At 35.7% G+C, this 16589-nt stretch overlaps 2 protein-coding genes across 3 annotated transcripts in view; one reads left to right on the forward strand and one right to left on the reverse strand.

The window, feature by feature from the left end:
• Positions 1-1618: 1618 nt before the first annotated feature.
• On the reverse strand, positions 1619-8121 carry LOC138699750 (lysophospholipase-like protein 1). The gene is made up of 5 exons (XM_069825864.1): positions 7942-8121; positions 5667-5791; positions 4357-4504; positions 3486-3601; positions 1619-2112 (listed from the first exon to the last, which is right to left on the reverse strand). The coding sequence occupies exons 1-5, from the start codon at positions 8024-8026 to the stop codon at positions 1879-1881; spliced, it is 708 nt and encodes a 235-aa protein (XP_069681965.1). The 5' UTR covers positions 8027-8121; the 3' UTR covers positions 1619-1878.
• Positions 8122-11961: 3840 nt separating this feature from the next.
• LOC138699751 (claspin-like) overlaps positions 11962-16589 on the forward strand; it is a 37109-nt gene continuing 32481 nt past the window's right edge. Inside the window, exons 1-2 of one of the 2 annotated variants that reach the window (XM_069825866.1) lie at positions 11962-12129; positions 13969-14648. In XM_069825866.1, the coding sequence (XP_069681967.1) occupies positions 13995-14648 (654 nt within the window). In that variant the 5' untranslated portion in view covers positions 11962-12129; positions 13969-13994. The remainder of the gene's footprint in view (positions 12130-13968; positions 14649-16589) is intronic. The other variant, XM_069825867.1, reaches the window with a different exon arrangement.

Genomic DNA, 16589 nt, shown 5'->3' on the forward strand with positions numbered 1-16589 from the left:
CACGTGTTTGTCTCACAGAAGCCAGTGAAACAAAAGAAAATTCTGTCTTCTTTGGTGTAGCTTTTTGGAGAATTACCTTGCAGTCTTTTAAGTTCGTTGCTCATAATAAATCAGAATCTTTTGAGGTTGCTTTTTTTATCTTAAGGGCTGATATTGAATATGAAGCTTTAAGGACACTCACTGAATGAGTACTGTGCATTCCTTTCCACTGTCATTCAGCATCATAAATAAGGTGACGACAAAATTAAGAGATAAGATGGATCAGGATATGCTTCAAGCTAGTGTGAAAGTGTCAACTTGGAGGGGACAAGGGATCCACACGAAGTTTAATTGATGATGTGACCCACAGATAGGCCTATGCTGTAAAAAAAGAGCCTTGACGCATTTTTCGCTGTAAATATAAGTTACATGCTACAATTCATTATATTTAAACTCATTCTTAAAATTATAATTATTATACCTAATTACACTTAGGGCTAATTGAATTATACATCAATAGTAAGGGATAGTTTAATAGTATATTATGCAACGAGCCTATAATGATAGTAATTAAGACGCAAGTATGGATATTTATTAAACGAGCGCAAGCGAGTTTCATAATATTCATACGAGCGTCTTAATTACCATTATAGGCAAGTTTCATACGCCTTTTTATGCTCGACCATATTTCTAACTTGAAATTATTCAGATGTATACATTTTATTTGTATCTGACAAGATCGGAAGTGACCTTGTTCTAGGTCGTGAATTGTGAGATGTGCACAGACACGAAAGTATTGATTTTTTCCGAGGAACAATGTCATTGACCTTGATGTAATCCCATTAAACTTGATATAACCTTGATTATTGAATTCGACATTGAAAAACGAGATGACAAATTGAATTTTATTTGAATATTATTTACAATTAACGCTAATTATTATAGTAACAGAACATAACCTTCTGTGACTGTATTGAATTTCCAGCCTCTGTGACTTTTCGCTAATTCTCTTTCGATTGCATATCCGAGAATAATCGATACTTGCGGTTTTATAACGGTACAAAGCTGACTTGTCATTGGCTGAACACCTGTACTTTAATGAGTAGGTGTACTTTGATGACATGCATTAAAGGACTGCTACCAGTTGTATAATTACTACATTTCGGCATGGTCGAGCATAAAAGTATAAGTATTGTTTTATTGATATGATGTTAGGTTATAACTTGTTGCCTGTGACATTTCCATTCCTCCCTCGAAGTTCGATATTCCCTTTGGAGGAAATTGGCTGGATTCAACACTGAACATACCAGGTCACTACAGGTAAAGTACAAGACAAAAGACACACATCCAGTTCTGTGGAATGGAGATAAATCTCTGCCTATGCTGGAAATCAAACAGTGGACTTTTGGCTGGGAAGCACTGAACCATAGTGGCAAACAATATTTAGCATTTGAATTTGAATTCACTTTCTAAGGCTGTTTCGTGATGATTCAAATGACTCTGCAGGAATAAGAGTGGTTCATTATAGCATTAGACTTTGAATTCAACTTACAGTGCAAATGTACTGTTACATATGCCATTCTATATCTTTCCTATTTCATTCTTACTTAACATAGTAGTTTTTAATAAAGAAAATATATATAAATAAATAAAATCATTTAATTCTGTAGAGTTATACAGTAACGAAAATATGGATAAAAATTCATTCTCCACTACATTAATATCATATTGACTATTTCTATACCCGTGAAATATGTAACAAATTTTTACTTGATCCTCCCTGTCTTGAAATTCCAGCCTGTGACAGGAGTTTGCTTAAGGGCACACAGTATAACTTCATGCAGTATACAGTACAGTTCTATTAGAGAACCAACCAAGTAGCATGTGAATCTGAACCCTTCACGTGGAGGGTGGTAGTTTCTGAGTTATCCATTCGTACAGCTGAAGCATTTCCTTTCGTTTCAGTTCATGGAGTGCATTAGAAATAGTGTGGAACTCCCCATGTACTCCTAGTTGCGTGAGCATCTTGAATGTTTCCTCACCCCATTCATGTGAAACAAGTGTGTCTCTGTCACCATGACACATGAAAAGAGGCGGCAAATTTATACTTTCTCGCGGCATGTCTTGCAACATCTGCAAAAAGAAAAAAATATATATATATAAATATATTATGAAGTCATGAATTCTATGCTCCGTAGATAAGAAACAAACTCATGTTATTACATTTTATAAATTATACTTCAATTCAAAGATGGTACACTCTCCTGCATAATGTGTGAACATTTCACAACTCACGCAAACATAAATTAATCTCGTTTGAGACTCGCTTTGAATGATTTTAGTTGCCTGTGGTTTCCAACAACGATTGAATTCTCGTTAACCAACATGTTTTACATGCAAAATCCAAAACTTTCAGTAAAACTACTGGTCAAAGAAAAGTATGCATTTTGTTCTGGCAACAACATGGCCACTGCAGTTGTAAATTATTTTAATTGCTTTATGACAAATATTAACGGTATTTAATTTAATATCTAATTGTAACAAATTAGTCAGCAATGTGCTTCTGAAGGATGTATTATGAAAATATGACTCAAATTTTATAAATTCTTTGGAATACCATCTTAAATATTGCGAGGTTATTGTCAGTAAACTTAAGAACATTGAAGAGCTTTTTGTAAAGAAGATATGAAGTGCCAGAAAGTGAAAACAGAGGAATTTATGCGTCTAGGTTGTGTTTTATTATTGTAAATTCAACAGGAAAGGTCCATGTCAATTTCTCTTATTTAAGATAAGGCTATGAAAACTGCAGCATTTTGCATATTATACTGCAGTACTTTATAGACTGATCAATTGGTTCAAGTTGTGTCCTAGAATAGTTTATTGATAGATTAGTGTACAGGCTGAATTGGTAAATGAAGCTGTCACTGCATGGAAGAATGATGTAGAAAGCTTCTTTCAGTGCCAATGTTAACTAATGTTGGACATAATCTTCACTCTGAAACTGCCATGGTAGGAAAATAAGCTGAGAACATATCACGATACATGCTATTCAGTATCAGTGCAGACAGAACTTATTTTAAGTTACTATTTGTTATTCATGGAGAAAAATTCTCTCTGGCATCGGGATTTGCCATAGAGAATTTTTCTCTGTTTCACTCATCTTTCATCATATGATGATGCAGAATTTCTGCACGGAAGTATCATATGTACTTCGGTACATCATAGCATATATAAATTCTATTAAGTAAGAAATCATTACTTCACATTTGGGGCTGGCAAGTTTTTTAAAGTATTATTTTGCAACAATATAGTCATATCGTATGTTGAAGATGGTTATTTCATTCACATTCACTGTACTGCACACTATGTTAGCAGAGACTGGTGGACAAAGCAGAAAAAAGTAGAAAATATGAGAATAGGCATTGCAAGTTGATAGGCTGCAACAAACTTGTTACAGGATAGTGGATGAGCACTCAAAATATCGTGTTTTTGTAGATATTACTTACTTTGTATATAGATGAGCTGTGACTCAGAAACGAAGACAGGGCAAACACTCCTGCGATCTTTGGCATTAATCTGAATCCAACATGCATTGCCAGTGCTCCTCCCATTGAAAATCCTCCTGAAATAAAAGTTGATATGTGGAAGTGTTGATGACTGTCGTCTAGGATTAAATGAAAAATAAGGAAACAGTACAGAAATGAAAACATTTATATTTATTATTTGGATTAACTTGTTGAAATTTGGGTATGAAAGTGGGTGTAATTAAAAAAAAAAATCATTTAGCTCTAGAATAAGTGCACATCACTGGAATGTGTGAAGGATAAAAAATTGGGAATTAGGATATAATAACAATTAATACCATATTTACTTGCCTACAGGATCCCACTACCTTTAGTACCTCTAATTTTTTTTTAAGTCGAAAACATTAGCCAATAATCAAGACACTATTAAAATACCTTTCCATTGGAAAAAAAAAAAGGAGGTTCTTTCTCACAAAAGTTTTTTTGTGCAAGTTTTTTCTGTTTGACATAATGTTAACTATAGAATTCTTGTTATGACGTTTTTTTTTAAAATAAATCCCTAATGGTGAAGAATTTTGTTGTCCCTGGTGGTCTAACAGATACCATGCTAGCTGTTAGATCCAAGATTTACAGTTTCAAATTTGGCCATTGGTGATAAAATCTTCAGAATGACTTCCTCTGGAAGGGAAGTGAGGTTGTAAGGTTGTGTCGAAGATTTACAGCAGGTAAAAAGGCCTCCAGGAAATTTTTGCTAGACATTTTCTGCCCATATTGAATTTTGATGCTGAATAACCTCTGTAGTTGAAAACAACTCTTACCTGTGAATAATTTGTTCTTTTATGAGCTTACATACCAACTATGATTCTGTTCTCGGGGATGCCACATTTTATTATGTTGTGTTGGATGAAGCTGGTTACATCTCTGCCAACAGACTCCAGTGTCTCTGTGTGTTCTGGTGCATCAGGAGAGAGGCTCAAGCGATTGAACCACACATGACTTAGCTGCACAAAGTACATACTGCTACATTATCACGTCAGAAATGCTTGCTTCATAACTTTGATGACACAATATATTTAATTGTGTAGGTATCAGATTGTATAATTTTTGCTTAGCTTGAAACTTTTTTTATTGATAACCTAAGTTGAATTTTATATAGAACCCAAGCCTTTTTCTTCCAAAGTACTGAATCAAAACTGTATAAATGAAACATATTATAGCGTATTAGAATGAATCTCACATTTTAATAAAAAAAGTTGAGAGACAGGTGGAATGGCATCTCTTAATTGGGGATAACCTTTATATGCTGTGTATAAAAAATTAAGAAATTAATTTTCTTACAAATAAATGTGGCAAACTTTTCATAGCACATTTTGAATCTTTCTCGCACAGAAATATTTATAATATGATGAGTGACAATGAACACTGAAATTAAAGTATGTGCTCGTATACAAAATGTAAAGATTTAAGGAAAATTGTCACATTGGTGAGCTCTTAAGCACTCATTTCAGTTATAATTAACCTATATAACCTAATGAAGCACAGAAAAAGTATCACAAAAATACATAAATCTTTAAATATTATACAGAATATAAACGATATAAACTGCCAAAATTATATAGATAGTACATATTGGTCTAGTGAAATGTAATTATTTATTATAATTTTATTTTTAATTTGTAAAATACTATGTTTTTAAGAGTGACAGTAGTTTAATTATTTGTTTATACTTTCGACTGAATGTGAATGCTATTGCCAATGATCTTGCTCCAAACTCATACCAATATACAACAGAGTAAACAAACGACTGCCTCAGGGTACATATTACGCAAAGTAAATATTCTCATTTTCGAGGGGGGGGGGGGAACTCAGAAAACACTTTTTTTTTTCTGGGAAAATCCAGATAGTTAAAGAAAACGTTATTTGACTTTTTTCTTCAGTTATTTATGCTCTACCATCAGTATTTTTGTCAATTTATATCGTTTACACTTTGTATATGACCATAAAAATTCTCATACTGTTCGAATTTGTAATATAAGATGGTAAGTGTTGTTACTTCATGGCAACAAAAGACATGGCATTTAAGAAACTTACGAGTGACAGGAAATTTTCTCTGTTTGTGGAAGATTAAATACATTTAGACTTAAAATTATGGCCTTTATTCACCTCTCCATCAAGTGGTGTGTATGGTCGAAGTGGAGCTGTGGGAAAGAGAACTTGCAGATGCGGAAATTGGAAATCCTTTCTGAGCAAGAACTTGATATACTCACTAGCTCCTTCTCCAGTGTCACCTGAAGACGGAAAAAACAAGAAATCATTTCTAATTGTGTAATATTAAATCACATGGTATAGAAATAATTTTTTGCCTCTAATCACCACCTTGTTTCAGGCTTATAGTCTACTGTAAATTCGCAATGGAAGTACTACTTTCTACAAAAGTGAAAAATACATAAGGAGGGGCATAACTGCTTAACATCATTAACAGGACCTGAATAACAAACTACACAAATTCCATGATATCTCTGAATTATTATGTCAACATATTATATTGTCCATTAACTATCTCGAGAAGCCACAGTTCAAAATAAGAGAGATTACTAGATTACCGATATTTCCTAAATAAAAGAATTACCAAGTAGGCCTACTAAAATTGCCAACTGTCCAGGTAAACAATACCATTACCAATTTAACTGTTATTAACATAGACGTAAACACATTAAAAGTATGTTGTATAGGAATATAAAGCCGTTTTAATTCATAATAAACATGTGTCTAGAAAGAGGCATCTTTCCAGATAATGTATATTAAAAATAGAAAAAGTAATACAAAAAAAATCATAAGAAATACAAAAATACTGTAATTACCAGCCAATATCTATTTTACCCATTGTACCAGAGAAGTTACGAATGTGTAACATACAACAGAATAAAATACTTAAAGCTGAGTTCCTAAACACCAAATGTGGGAAACTAATCTACAATTAGTGCTATATTTGACTTCACTGAAGAGAAGACAAGATAGGAGAGATTTTTGCATTTCACTGAAGTCAGTAAAGATTGAATAGCACAGGGTTTGTTTCAACATGTCATATTAGTCCAAAAACCCTAAAATGGAAATTAGAAGTTTCCCTCTCTCTAGTGCAGCCGCAGCGAAAATGTGACTCGTGAGCACATTGTGGCTCGCAATGATAGCTATGTATTTCTCTTGGTTCCTATCTCCTCCAGCCCCCACCCTCTCACTTGCTGGAGTCAAACTCAGTTCCATTTGCATTTGTCTCTGACCTGCGAGTGGCATATCGTCGCAATGTCTCTCTCGAAACCATGTACCGCAACAAAAACGACAGTTTCAAGTAGGATGGGAGGACGCATTTTTTGCTGCCAATACGATGAGAATATTAAATGTATGATTTTTTCACAAGTATTACGAGGAAAACGGTAGTATAACATAAAGCGACATTATACTACATGTCACTCTTGAAACATTAAAAGGTTAAGTATTATTATTATTATTATTAAGCTTATTATTATTATTATTATTATTATTATTATTATTATTATCTCTGTACGTCGATCCTTTTTCAGCAGATGTACGAATAATGCGGTTAGATCTTCAATTTAAACTCACAGATTTACAATGTGATGTTAAATGAAAGCTAGATGTAAGGACCTGACAAATGTTTAACTTTTCAAATCTTTGCCAAAAAATAAATATCCGAAGCTTCGTTCTTTCGCTTGCTACAACTTACGTTTGTGAACAATTATTTTCAACAATGAAAATAGTAAAAACCAAATTTAGATCACGACTGACAGACAAATACCTTCGTGGTCCACTACGACTGGCAGTAAGTGACATAATTCCTGATTTTGAAACTCTGTCGCAGAGCCATTCTGAAGACAGTTAATTTTAGGTTGTGATATTGTTCATTTATTTCTTCGTTTCACGTACTAAACATTAGTTTGCAGTCTTGTACTGTATAAAATTGTATTTAAGTGCTTGACGTAAGGAAAATGAAAATCCGTTAGTAAGTCAGACAGTTGCTTCACTTCCCCTTCGGGTGTTCGCCTCCCTCCATAGGTGCTATGCACGTTGCAGGTTACACAGTGGCTCGGCGCATGATCACATTTTCGCCACGGCTGCTCTAGTGCTTTTTCTTTAATTTGAATGAATAACACACTAGGATGAGATAGCCCAAGAACTCTTGAACTCAGCTTACGCAAGAATCTCAAGGGGAAGAAACTACTGATACCGGTAATTTGATCTGTGGAAAATATAAAAGAGCATACCGGTAAATAAAAGGCAAATATAATAGGCATGCCGTATAATGTATATCTGTGCATTCATTTACGTTATTTGGTCAGCATTTTCACTCTATGCAGCCCTATGTAAAATCTAGATAACATATTTTACGTAACAGGCCTATAAAGTGCAAAGAAAATTTTACCAGAGCCATGGAAAAAAATAACTGTTCCATTATGTTGCCTGTTAGTTTGGTTTATAATTCGCAATGGTAGGAACTTTCCGCTCATGGCTACAAATAAACGACTTAAAGCATAATATAAATAATTCCAACGAAGTCCATCCAACCCCACGTGTACTTTACAGTATGTACTATGTACTCTGCGTCTGCTGTCTGCTTGTCAGTGTCACAAACTCAATCCTTGAAAATCCGCTATAAAACCGTTCTGAAGACAAAGTGATAATAGGACATTTATATAATATATAAAATATAGATTGTTTAAGAGAAAGAATTGGAAAAATAAACATTTAAAGTATGATGAAAAAGTACCTAAGAATACACAAATCAATTGTTTTTCAATGCACTGTCGTGGATGAATTATTAAGTACATTATTCATCCATCACATTGCATTTAGCGATGAATTAGCAGTTGAACCTTCCAGTATTTAGAAGCAATATAGTTTTCATTGGAGACAGCAGATGAAGATACCATTCCTACATGTTTTATAAAATAGCCATCAATTTATTATTACTGTACCTACCTTCATGTGATATCTAGGGAACTGATCAAAAGTATGTTCCAATTCCTCATAGAAGCTATTCTTTATATGGTCGTCTTTCTCTTCTGTAGGGGCGTGAGCATTTATAACTATGATGTCGCACCATCTACCCTTAAGTACTAAATATGATAACCTGTCACTGATAAATTCGACCTTTTTTACATAAATATACTTGGACTTCTCCAGATGGATTGACACACAACCAAATAGATCACATCTTGATAGATAAACGGAGACATACTAGTATAGTAGATATTCGAACTTTCAGGGGTGCAGACTGTAATTCTGACCATTATTTGGTGATTGGAGAATTAAGAGAAAGATTATCAGTAGCCAAGCGAGTAGAGCAACAAGTTAATATTACTAAATTCAATATTTTGAAATTAAAGGACGAGGAAGCTAAGCAAAATTATCAGGTCGAAATTTCGAATAGGTTTGCCACTTTAGAAAGTTCCGACGAAGTTGAGAAAGAATTAGATGTTAATAGCGTGTGGGAAAATATCAGAGATAGTATCAAAATTGCAGCTGAGCAGAGCATAGGTTATTATGAAACTAAGAAAAAGAAACCGTGGTTTGATGAAGATTGTTGCATGGTAGTAGAAAGAAGGAAACAGGCAAAATTGAAATTCTTACAGGATCCAGTTGAGGAGAAGAGAGATAATTATTTCAATGAAAGACGGGAAGCAAGTCGTACACTTAGGAATAAAAAGAGAGGTTACTTGAAGGAAAAACTGAATGAGGTAGAAACAAATAGTAAGAATAAAAACATTCGAGATTTATGTAAGGGTATAAAGGAATTTAAGAATGGATATCAGCCAAGGGTAAACGTGATCAAGGATGAGAATGGTGACTTGCTTGCAGACTCTCCATCAATCCTAAACAGATGGAAAAACTATTTTGCGCAACTACTAAATGTACATAGGCCAAATAGAAATGATCGGGACGAAATTGAAATACAAACTGCTGAGCCATTTATACCCGAACCCACGCTTTCAGAAGTCGAAATTGCGATAGAAAATCTGAAAAAGTACAAGTCTCCAGGTATCGATCAAATTCCAGCAGAATTAATACAAGAGGGCGGAAGCGCATTATATAGCGAAATTTATAAACTTGTACTTGCTATTTGGGAAAAGGAAATTGTACCAGAACAATGGAAGGAGTCCATAATTGTACCTATTTTTAAAAAGGGGGACAAAACCAACTGTGGTAACTTTCGAGGAATATCACTTTTGTTGACGTCGTACAAAATTTTGTCCAATATTCTTTTGAGAAGATTAACTCCGTACGTAGATGAAATTATTGGGGATCATCAGTGCGGTTTTCGGCGTAATAGATCGACTATTGATCAGATTTTTTGTATTCGACAGATAATGGAGAAAAAATGGGAGTATAAGGGTACAGTACATCAGTTATTCATAGATTTCAAAAAGGCATATGACTCGGTTAAGAGGGAAGTATTATATGATATTCTTATTGAATTTGGTATTCCCAAGAAACTAGTTCGATTAATTAAAATGTGTCTCAGTGAAACATACAGCAGAGTCCGTATAGGTCAGTTTCTATCTGATGCTTTTCCAATTCACTGCGGGCTAAAGCAGGGAGATGCACTATCACCTTTACTTTTTAACTTCGCGCTAGAATATGCCATTAGGAAAGTTCAGGATAACAGGCAGGGTTTGGAATTGAACGGGTTACATCAGCTTCTTGTCTATGCGGATGACGTGAATATGTTAGGAGAAAATACACAAACGATTAGGGAAAACACGGAAATTTCACTTGAAGCAAGTAGAGCGATCGGTTTGGAAGTAAATCCCGAAAAGACAAAGTATATGATTATGTCTCGTGACCAGAATATTGTACGAAATGGAAATATAAAAATTGGAGATTTATCCTTCGAAGAGGTGGAAAAATTCAAATATCTTGGAGCAACAGTAACAAATATAAATGACACTCGGGAGGAAATTAAACGCAGAATAAATATGGGAAATGCGTGTTATTATTCGGTTGAGAAGCTCTTATCATCCAGTCTGCTGTCCAAAGTTAGAATTTATAAAACAGTTATATTACCGGTTCTTCTGTATGGTTGTGAAACTTGGACTCTCACTCTGAGAGAGGAACATAGGTTAAGGGTGTTTGAGAATAAGGTGCTTAGGAAAATATTTGGGGCTAAGCGGGATGAAGTTACAGGAGAATGGAGAAAGTTACACAACACAGAACTGCACGCATTGTATTCTTCACCTAACATAATTAGGAACATTAAATCCAGACGTTTGAGATGGGCAGGGCATGTAGCACGTATGGGCGAATCCAGAAATGCATATAGAGTGTTAGTTGGGAGACCGGAGGGAAAAAGACCTTTAGGGAGGCCGAGACGTAGATGGGAAGAATAATATTAAAATGGATTTGAGGGAGGTGCGGTATGATGATAGAGACTGGATTAATCTTGCACAGGATAGGGACCGCTGGCGGGCTTATGTGAGGGCGGCAATGAACCTTCGGGTTCCTTAAAAGCCATTTGTAAGTAAGTAAGTAAGTACCTACCTTACTTCACTAAGGACGGTTGTCACAAGTCTGAGGTTGCCAGGAAAGCGAAAAAACGAAATGAAATTGATTGTGAACTACCGCCTTGTGAACACGAAGAAAACTGTTAACCATAAAGGTGGCTGCCCATGAAAATATTATTGTGAATTGTGAAGTTTGAAATACACATTCGCCCTTAGTGCCCCAACAATGATTTTGATTTCCAACTTTGTACGAACAGATTCTCGTAACTATTGGGAGTTGAACTGTCAGCTTTTGTGATCTGATAGAGAAGCCTTTTTTTTTTTTTAATGAGTCCGAAAATAGCAAAAATGGTCACCCGCCTTAAGTGAAATAAGGTAATAAAACTATTAAGCGTGACCCAGGGTGAGGCGGTTTACATTACATCCCACAAATCAATTATTAGAAGAGTTATTTTTAAACATAGCTGAAACAGGGTCAGATACAATTGAAACAAGATCTTTTCTTTTCAAAAACATATGAGATTAAGGCTTCAAGAGCAAATAAATCAAGTCAGAGGCGTAAAAATAAGACAAAATTTGAAAATAGACTGAATACTGGTATCGCATTGGATTCAAAAAAGAAAAAGGAACGGGTCATCACGTTAAGTCGAATGAAAAATGGAAGAACAGTATGGTAAGCATAATAACCTTGAGGCTGTACGAGAGAGATAGAGGGAGGGAAAGAGAAAGAGAGAAGATAGTAAGGGTAAAAGGATAGGTTTTCAATTGGGTGTTGGGGAAGGTATAGATGGACTGAAAAGTAGTAGGTGGAAAGATGATAATTATATACACGGAAATATACCAGATCTAGCGAAAATATCGCTGAATTGGCAACTCTGCCGCAGACTGCCAACTATTGCCATCTAACGTTTCATTGTGTTAACTTTCAATTTTACCGCCGTTTACTTTCATGTGGATGTTGGAGTGTTTGTTTTTTAAGTGTTGAAAGAATAACTTGAATTGGCAAAAAAGTGTTAAGTGGATTTCATTTAACAAAAGAAGACGTGTAATTATTACTAGAATCGTATGTCGTCATTTTATGTAATTTAATGCATTGACTGAAATTACAAGTAAGAATATTGTGTAATTTGTCATTATGTGTGTAATTAAACTCTGGAATAATGTTTCAAGTTTTGGTAATTAGCAAGTGACCGCTGGTCGTTTACAAGGTAGGTGTGATACGGTTAATGGGTTAGTTGAGGTGATATCTAAGTGACATGAGGCCGAGGAATATGTGAAAAGATTTCAATGATTCAAGATCCTCGGCCTCGCGTCACTTAGATATCTCCTCAACTAACCACTAACCTTGTCACATACCTTGTAAAAGACTGGCGGTCCCTTGCTAATTACCCAAGTTTATATTAAATTAGCAAGATTTTAAGTTTAGAAAAGTGGTAAATCTTTACAGCAGCGGTCCACACCTGTGGAATAACGGTTAATGCGTCTGACCGCGAAACCAAGTGACCCGGTTCGATTCCCGGTCTGTTACCTGGTTGATGTTTTTTCCGGGTTTTTTCCTCAACCCAATATGAGCAAGATGCTGAGTAACTTTCGGTGCTGGACCCCGGACTCATTTCACCGGCATTATCACCTTCATCTCATTCAGATGCTAAATAACGTAAGATGTGGACAAAAGAGTCGTAAAATAACTTACTAAAAAAATTACAACAGCGTTAGAGGTCCGCAGAAGATGCTCCTTTTTCTATTAAAAGCTTTCTTGGCTATCCTCCTTCTGACTTCCTGACAGTAGCTCATGTTACTGCTTATAGTACACCCCAAGTATTTGAAGCTGCTGTCCACTTGCTCTACTGCCTCATTTAGAATTCGCAAGTTTATCTTCTGTATTTTTCTTCCTATGACAATGCTCTTCATCTTATTTAGATTTATTTTCATCACATACTGTTAACAGCTGTCATTTAGCAGCAGTAGCATATCCTTTAGTATCATCTCTTCTGCTAACACGCCATATCATCAGCAAATCTTATGCACTTTATTCTTCTTCCTCCTACTATCACTCCTCCCATGTTCTGAAAACAGTTCTTCACTAAATTCTTCAAGTAGATGTTAAACAGGGTAGGTGATAAAGGACATCCTTGACGTAGGCTGGTGGGTTATTATTATTGTATGCTATTTTAAAGTAGGCTAAGTACTATTAATCAGCAACCACGTAGTAATTTGGTGAATATCTTATATAAACAACTTCCTTGTGGTAAATTGAAACTATTACGGTATTTTACTTTAGTGACTAATTTCGGCTTGATATTGCCATCTTCAGAATATAAAGCCGAAAATTGTAATTTACTAAGGTAAAATACCGTAATAGTTTCAATTAACACAGGGAAGTTGTTTATAGGCCTAAGCTTATAACAAATTCACCAGATCATTAGTGATACAAAAAAGTGTGTAATCAAGATGTATAACTGAGTAGTTACTTTTATAATGAGTTGTAGACCAAATAGTTTACATTTTATGGAGATAGTACAGTAAATGATTTTTATTTGAAACAACATTTTTAGTTCTATTTACATTTTAAAACAATGTTAAGGCTTAGATTATATACGAAAGTTAAAAAAAGTTAATTTATTGACAAGATTGCTGTTATAGTATTTAATTTTTACAAGAAGTTTAAGTGTTTAGATGACCTTGATTTTGTTTTGCTCTTGTATTGTGTTTAACTTCACTGTACTTAATTTGATTTTGTATTTTACAAGTAGTTTTAAATGGAATATTCACATATTTAAGTAAATCTTATAACTGAGTGAGTAGTAAGTTATTCATAATTGCTTTTCTCTTTTACATGATCCAATAAATGGTGTATGTATGGTGACAAATTGATGTAAAGGGAGGGTTGTCTCTGAAATTTCTCCTATGTTGTGGATATCCATAATATGATTATTCTGTAATTTCAGTTTCTTCTGGTTGTATCTTTTACACAATGGTGACTGGCATTTCTGTGGGACAGAATTCTTCTGATGACGAAGAGGTGATTGTGAAGAGGAGATCTATCAGAAAAAATGTCGTGGATAGTGATGATGAGACTTCTAGCATCAGTGAAAACTCAAGTGCAGTTGTAAAAGAGCCTCGTGTACTTGAGAGTGATTCTGAATCTCTTTTCGTATTTTCTGAGGGTGGCAAGACTCTTTCCAGAACACCCTTGCATTCAGCCGAACCTGAAATTCCTAAATCAGAGACTGATGGAAACAAGAAAAAAAGGTGGAAGATTTTAATGGATAGTGATTGCAGCTCGGATGAGGAACCTCGTATAAATGACTATGAAGTACTTGACGATACGCAGGTGAAAGGTGCCTTGTATGATGAAAAGGTGTCTGAAGATGAGGTGCCAAGATACAATTCTGAACAGAGTTCTAAGTCACACTTCACCTTATCACAGAACAGAGATCTGTATGATGCAGAAGGTTCTGAAGATGAGGTGCCAAGTTACAATTCTGAACAGAGTTCTAAGTCACACTTCAACTTGTCACAGAACAATGATTTGTATGATGCAGAAGGTTCTGAAGATGATGCTCCTACTAAAAGCAAGCCGAAAGTTAGTTCAAAGCGCAGGTCACAGACTGAAAGAAAGAGTAAGGTGAGTATCCTAGAAAAAGTGATGGACTTTAATCCACATTTAAGTATGTTTATGTCATTATAAAGACTTTGCTTCATCTGTATGTAACAACTTTAGAACTTTAGATCAGATGGGTTGCAAGGGGCAGTGAAATGCATTCCATAACCTCTCCTACTCAAATCCCATTCTCACCTCCACATTGTGCAAGATTCTTTTCTGGTATAACTGTTACATAAAAATGAAGGAAATATCTTTTCAGCATGCGGACCAGTCATGGCATACATAAGTGTCCTCTAAGTGGTGAAGCAGGGATATGGTCAGTGGAGTTGTCTGTCAGTCTTCCATGCTAGGTCATAATGGACCTTCTAACCAATGGCATAACTGCCATAACATAAAAATGTGGTGCCTACATTAAAACTGTTACACTTTTTTACTACAGCACTCTCCTATATTGGAAAACAAGAGAATTGATGACTTTATTGCTAAGAACACAGCATTAGTTAACAACTTTAGATCAATTAATATTTGAGGAAAAAAATTCGCTCCGGCACCAGGGATCGAACCCGGGTCCTTGGTTCTATGTACCAAGCGCTCTGACCACTGAGCTACGCCGAATTCAATCTACAGCACCGGATCGAATCTTTCTCCTTTGAATTTGAATTTTTCTCCTCAAATATTAATTGTCAATATTACATATATTATTCTGTAGGACAAATTAATTAATCTATAATATAACTTTAGATTAGATAAATTGGACGTCATCAGTTTTTAACCCAGGACTCTCAGCTCGTTGTGCTGAGTACTCTTACCAACTGAGCTATGCCAGGACCCTAGCCACAGCTCTGACCCGCACTCTCCTCCTTTTAGTATCTTCTAAGGTCTACTCCTGCATTCAGACAGATGTCATATTTACTGGAGCACATATTTAAATGACTTTGTAGCCATTTCAACAACATGTATGATTTGAGGCTTTCTCGGCGTTGGTTCGCTAATATGTTTTCGCGGGATATCAGCCGAGTTAAGATTTTGGAATGCTCCAAGCTTTCGACTGCTATCTCTGCAGCCATCTTCAGGAACCTGAGGCTGTATTACCCGGAAAAATCTGCAGTGGCGCAACACAGCATAGAAAAAGGAGCATAAAATACTGTTTGACCACACCAAGGTCATTAACAAATCAAGCCACTACTGGGATCGTACAATCAAGGAGGCCATAGAGATCAAGCTGGAGAAAAACAACTTTAACAGAGACAGTGGACTCCAGCTCAGTCAGGCATGGACACCGGCCTTAGACCAACTCAGGCCCTCTTACAATCAAGGTCATGAAGATCACGGACCGAGGACGGCAACCGATTCCAACCGGCGGAACAGGGCTCGCCGCCCGCCAAACTTCACGCAGTAATCCCGGGAGGGGCGGAGCTTACGAGCGATGACAATTCCCGGCCCCGGATTGGCCGATCCGCCAACCAATCCCGTTTCACCTGAGACAGCCACATCTATATAACCTTTCGACTTTCTGTTCGGACATCACTTCCCTGAAGATGGCTGCAGAGATAGCAGTCGAAAGCTTGGAGCATTCCAAAATCTTAACTCGGCTGATATCCCGCGAAAACATATTAGCGATTTCAACAACAGTTTGTTATACTGTTAACACACATATATTTTCTTATAATTGAATATTGTGTAATACATTACTTATGCAGTCATCACAAATATACTATTATTGGAGAAAAATTCGTTTCGGCACCATGAATCGAACCCAGGATTCCTCAGCTTGGCGTGCTGAGTGTTCTTACCAATTAGCATAGAATAAAATAGAGTGGCCCATCCATACTACACAACATTAGACAGCTGAAGCTAGCGCCAATGCGCACACCGCCATCTTGATACAACCCAGCCCAGCATAAATAATACTGTACATATCAAATACGCTTATTGCAGTTTTATGCAACATAAATCTTTTTA

The sequence above is a fragment of the Periplaneta americana genome, chromosome 5, assembly GCF_040183065.1.
Source record: "Periplaneta americana isolate PAMFEO1 chromosome 5, P.americana_PAMFEO1_priV1, whole genome shotgun sequence".
Classification (NCBI taxonomy): domain Eukaryota; kingdom Metazoa; phylum Arthropoda; class Insecta; order Blattodea; family Blattidae; genus Periplaneta; species Periplaneta americana.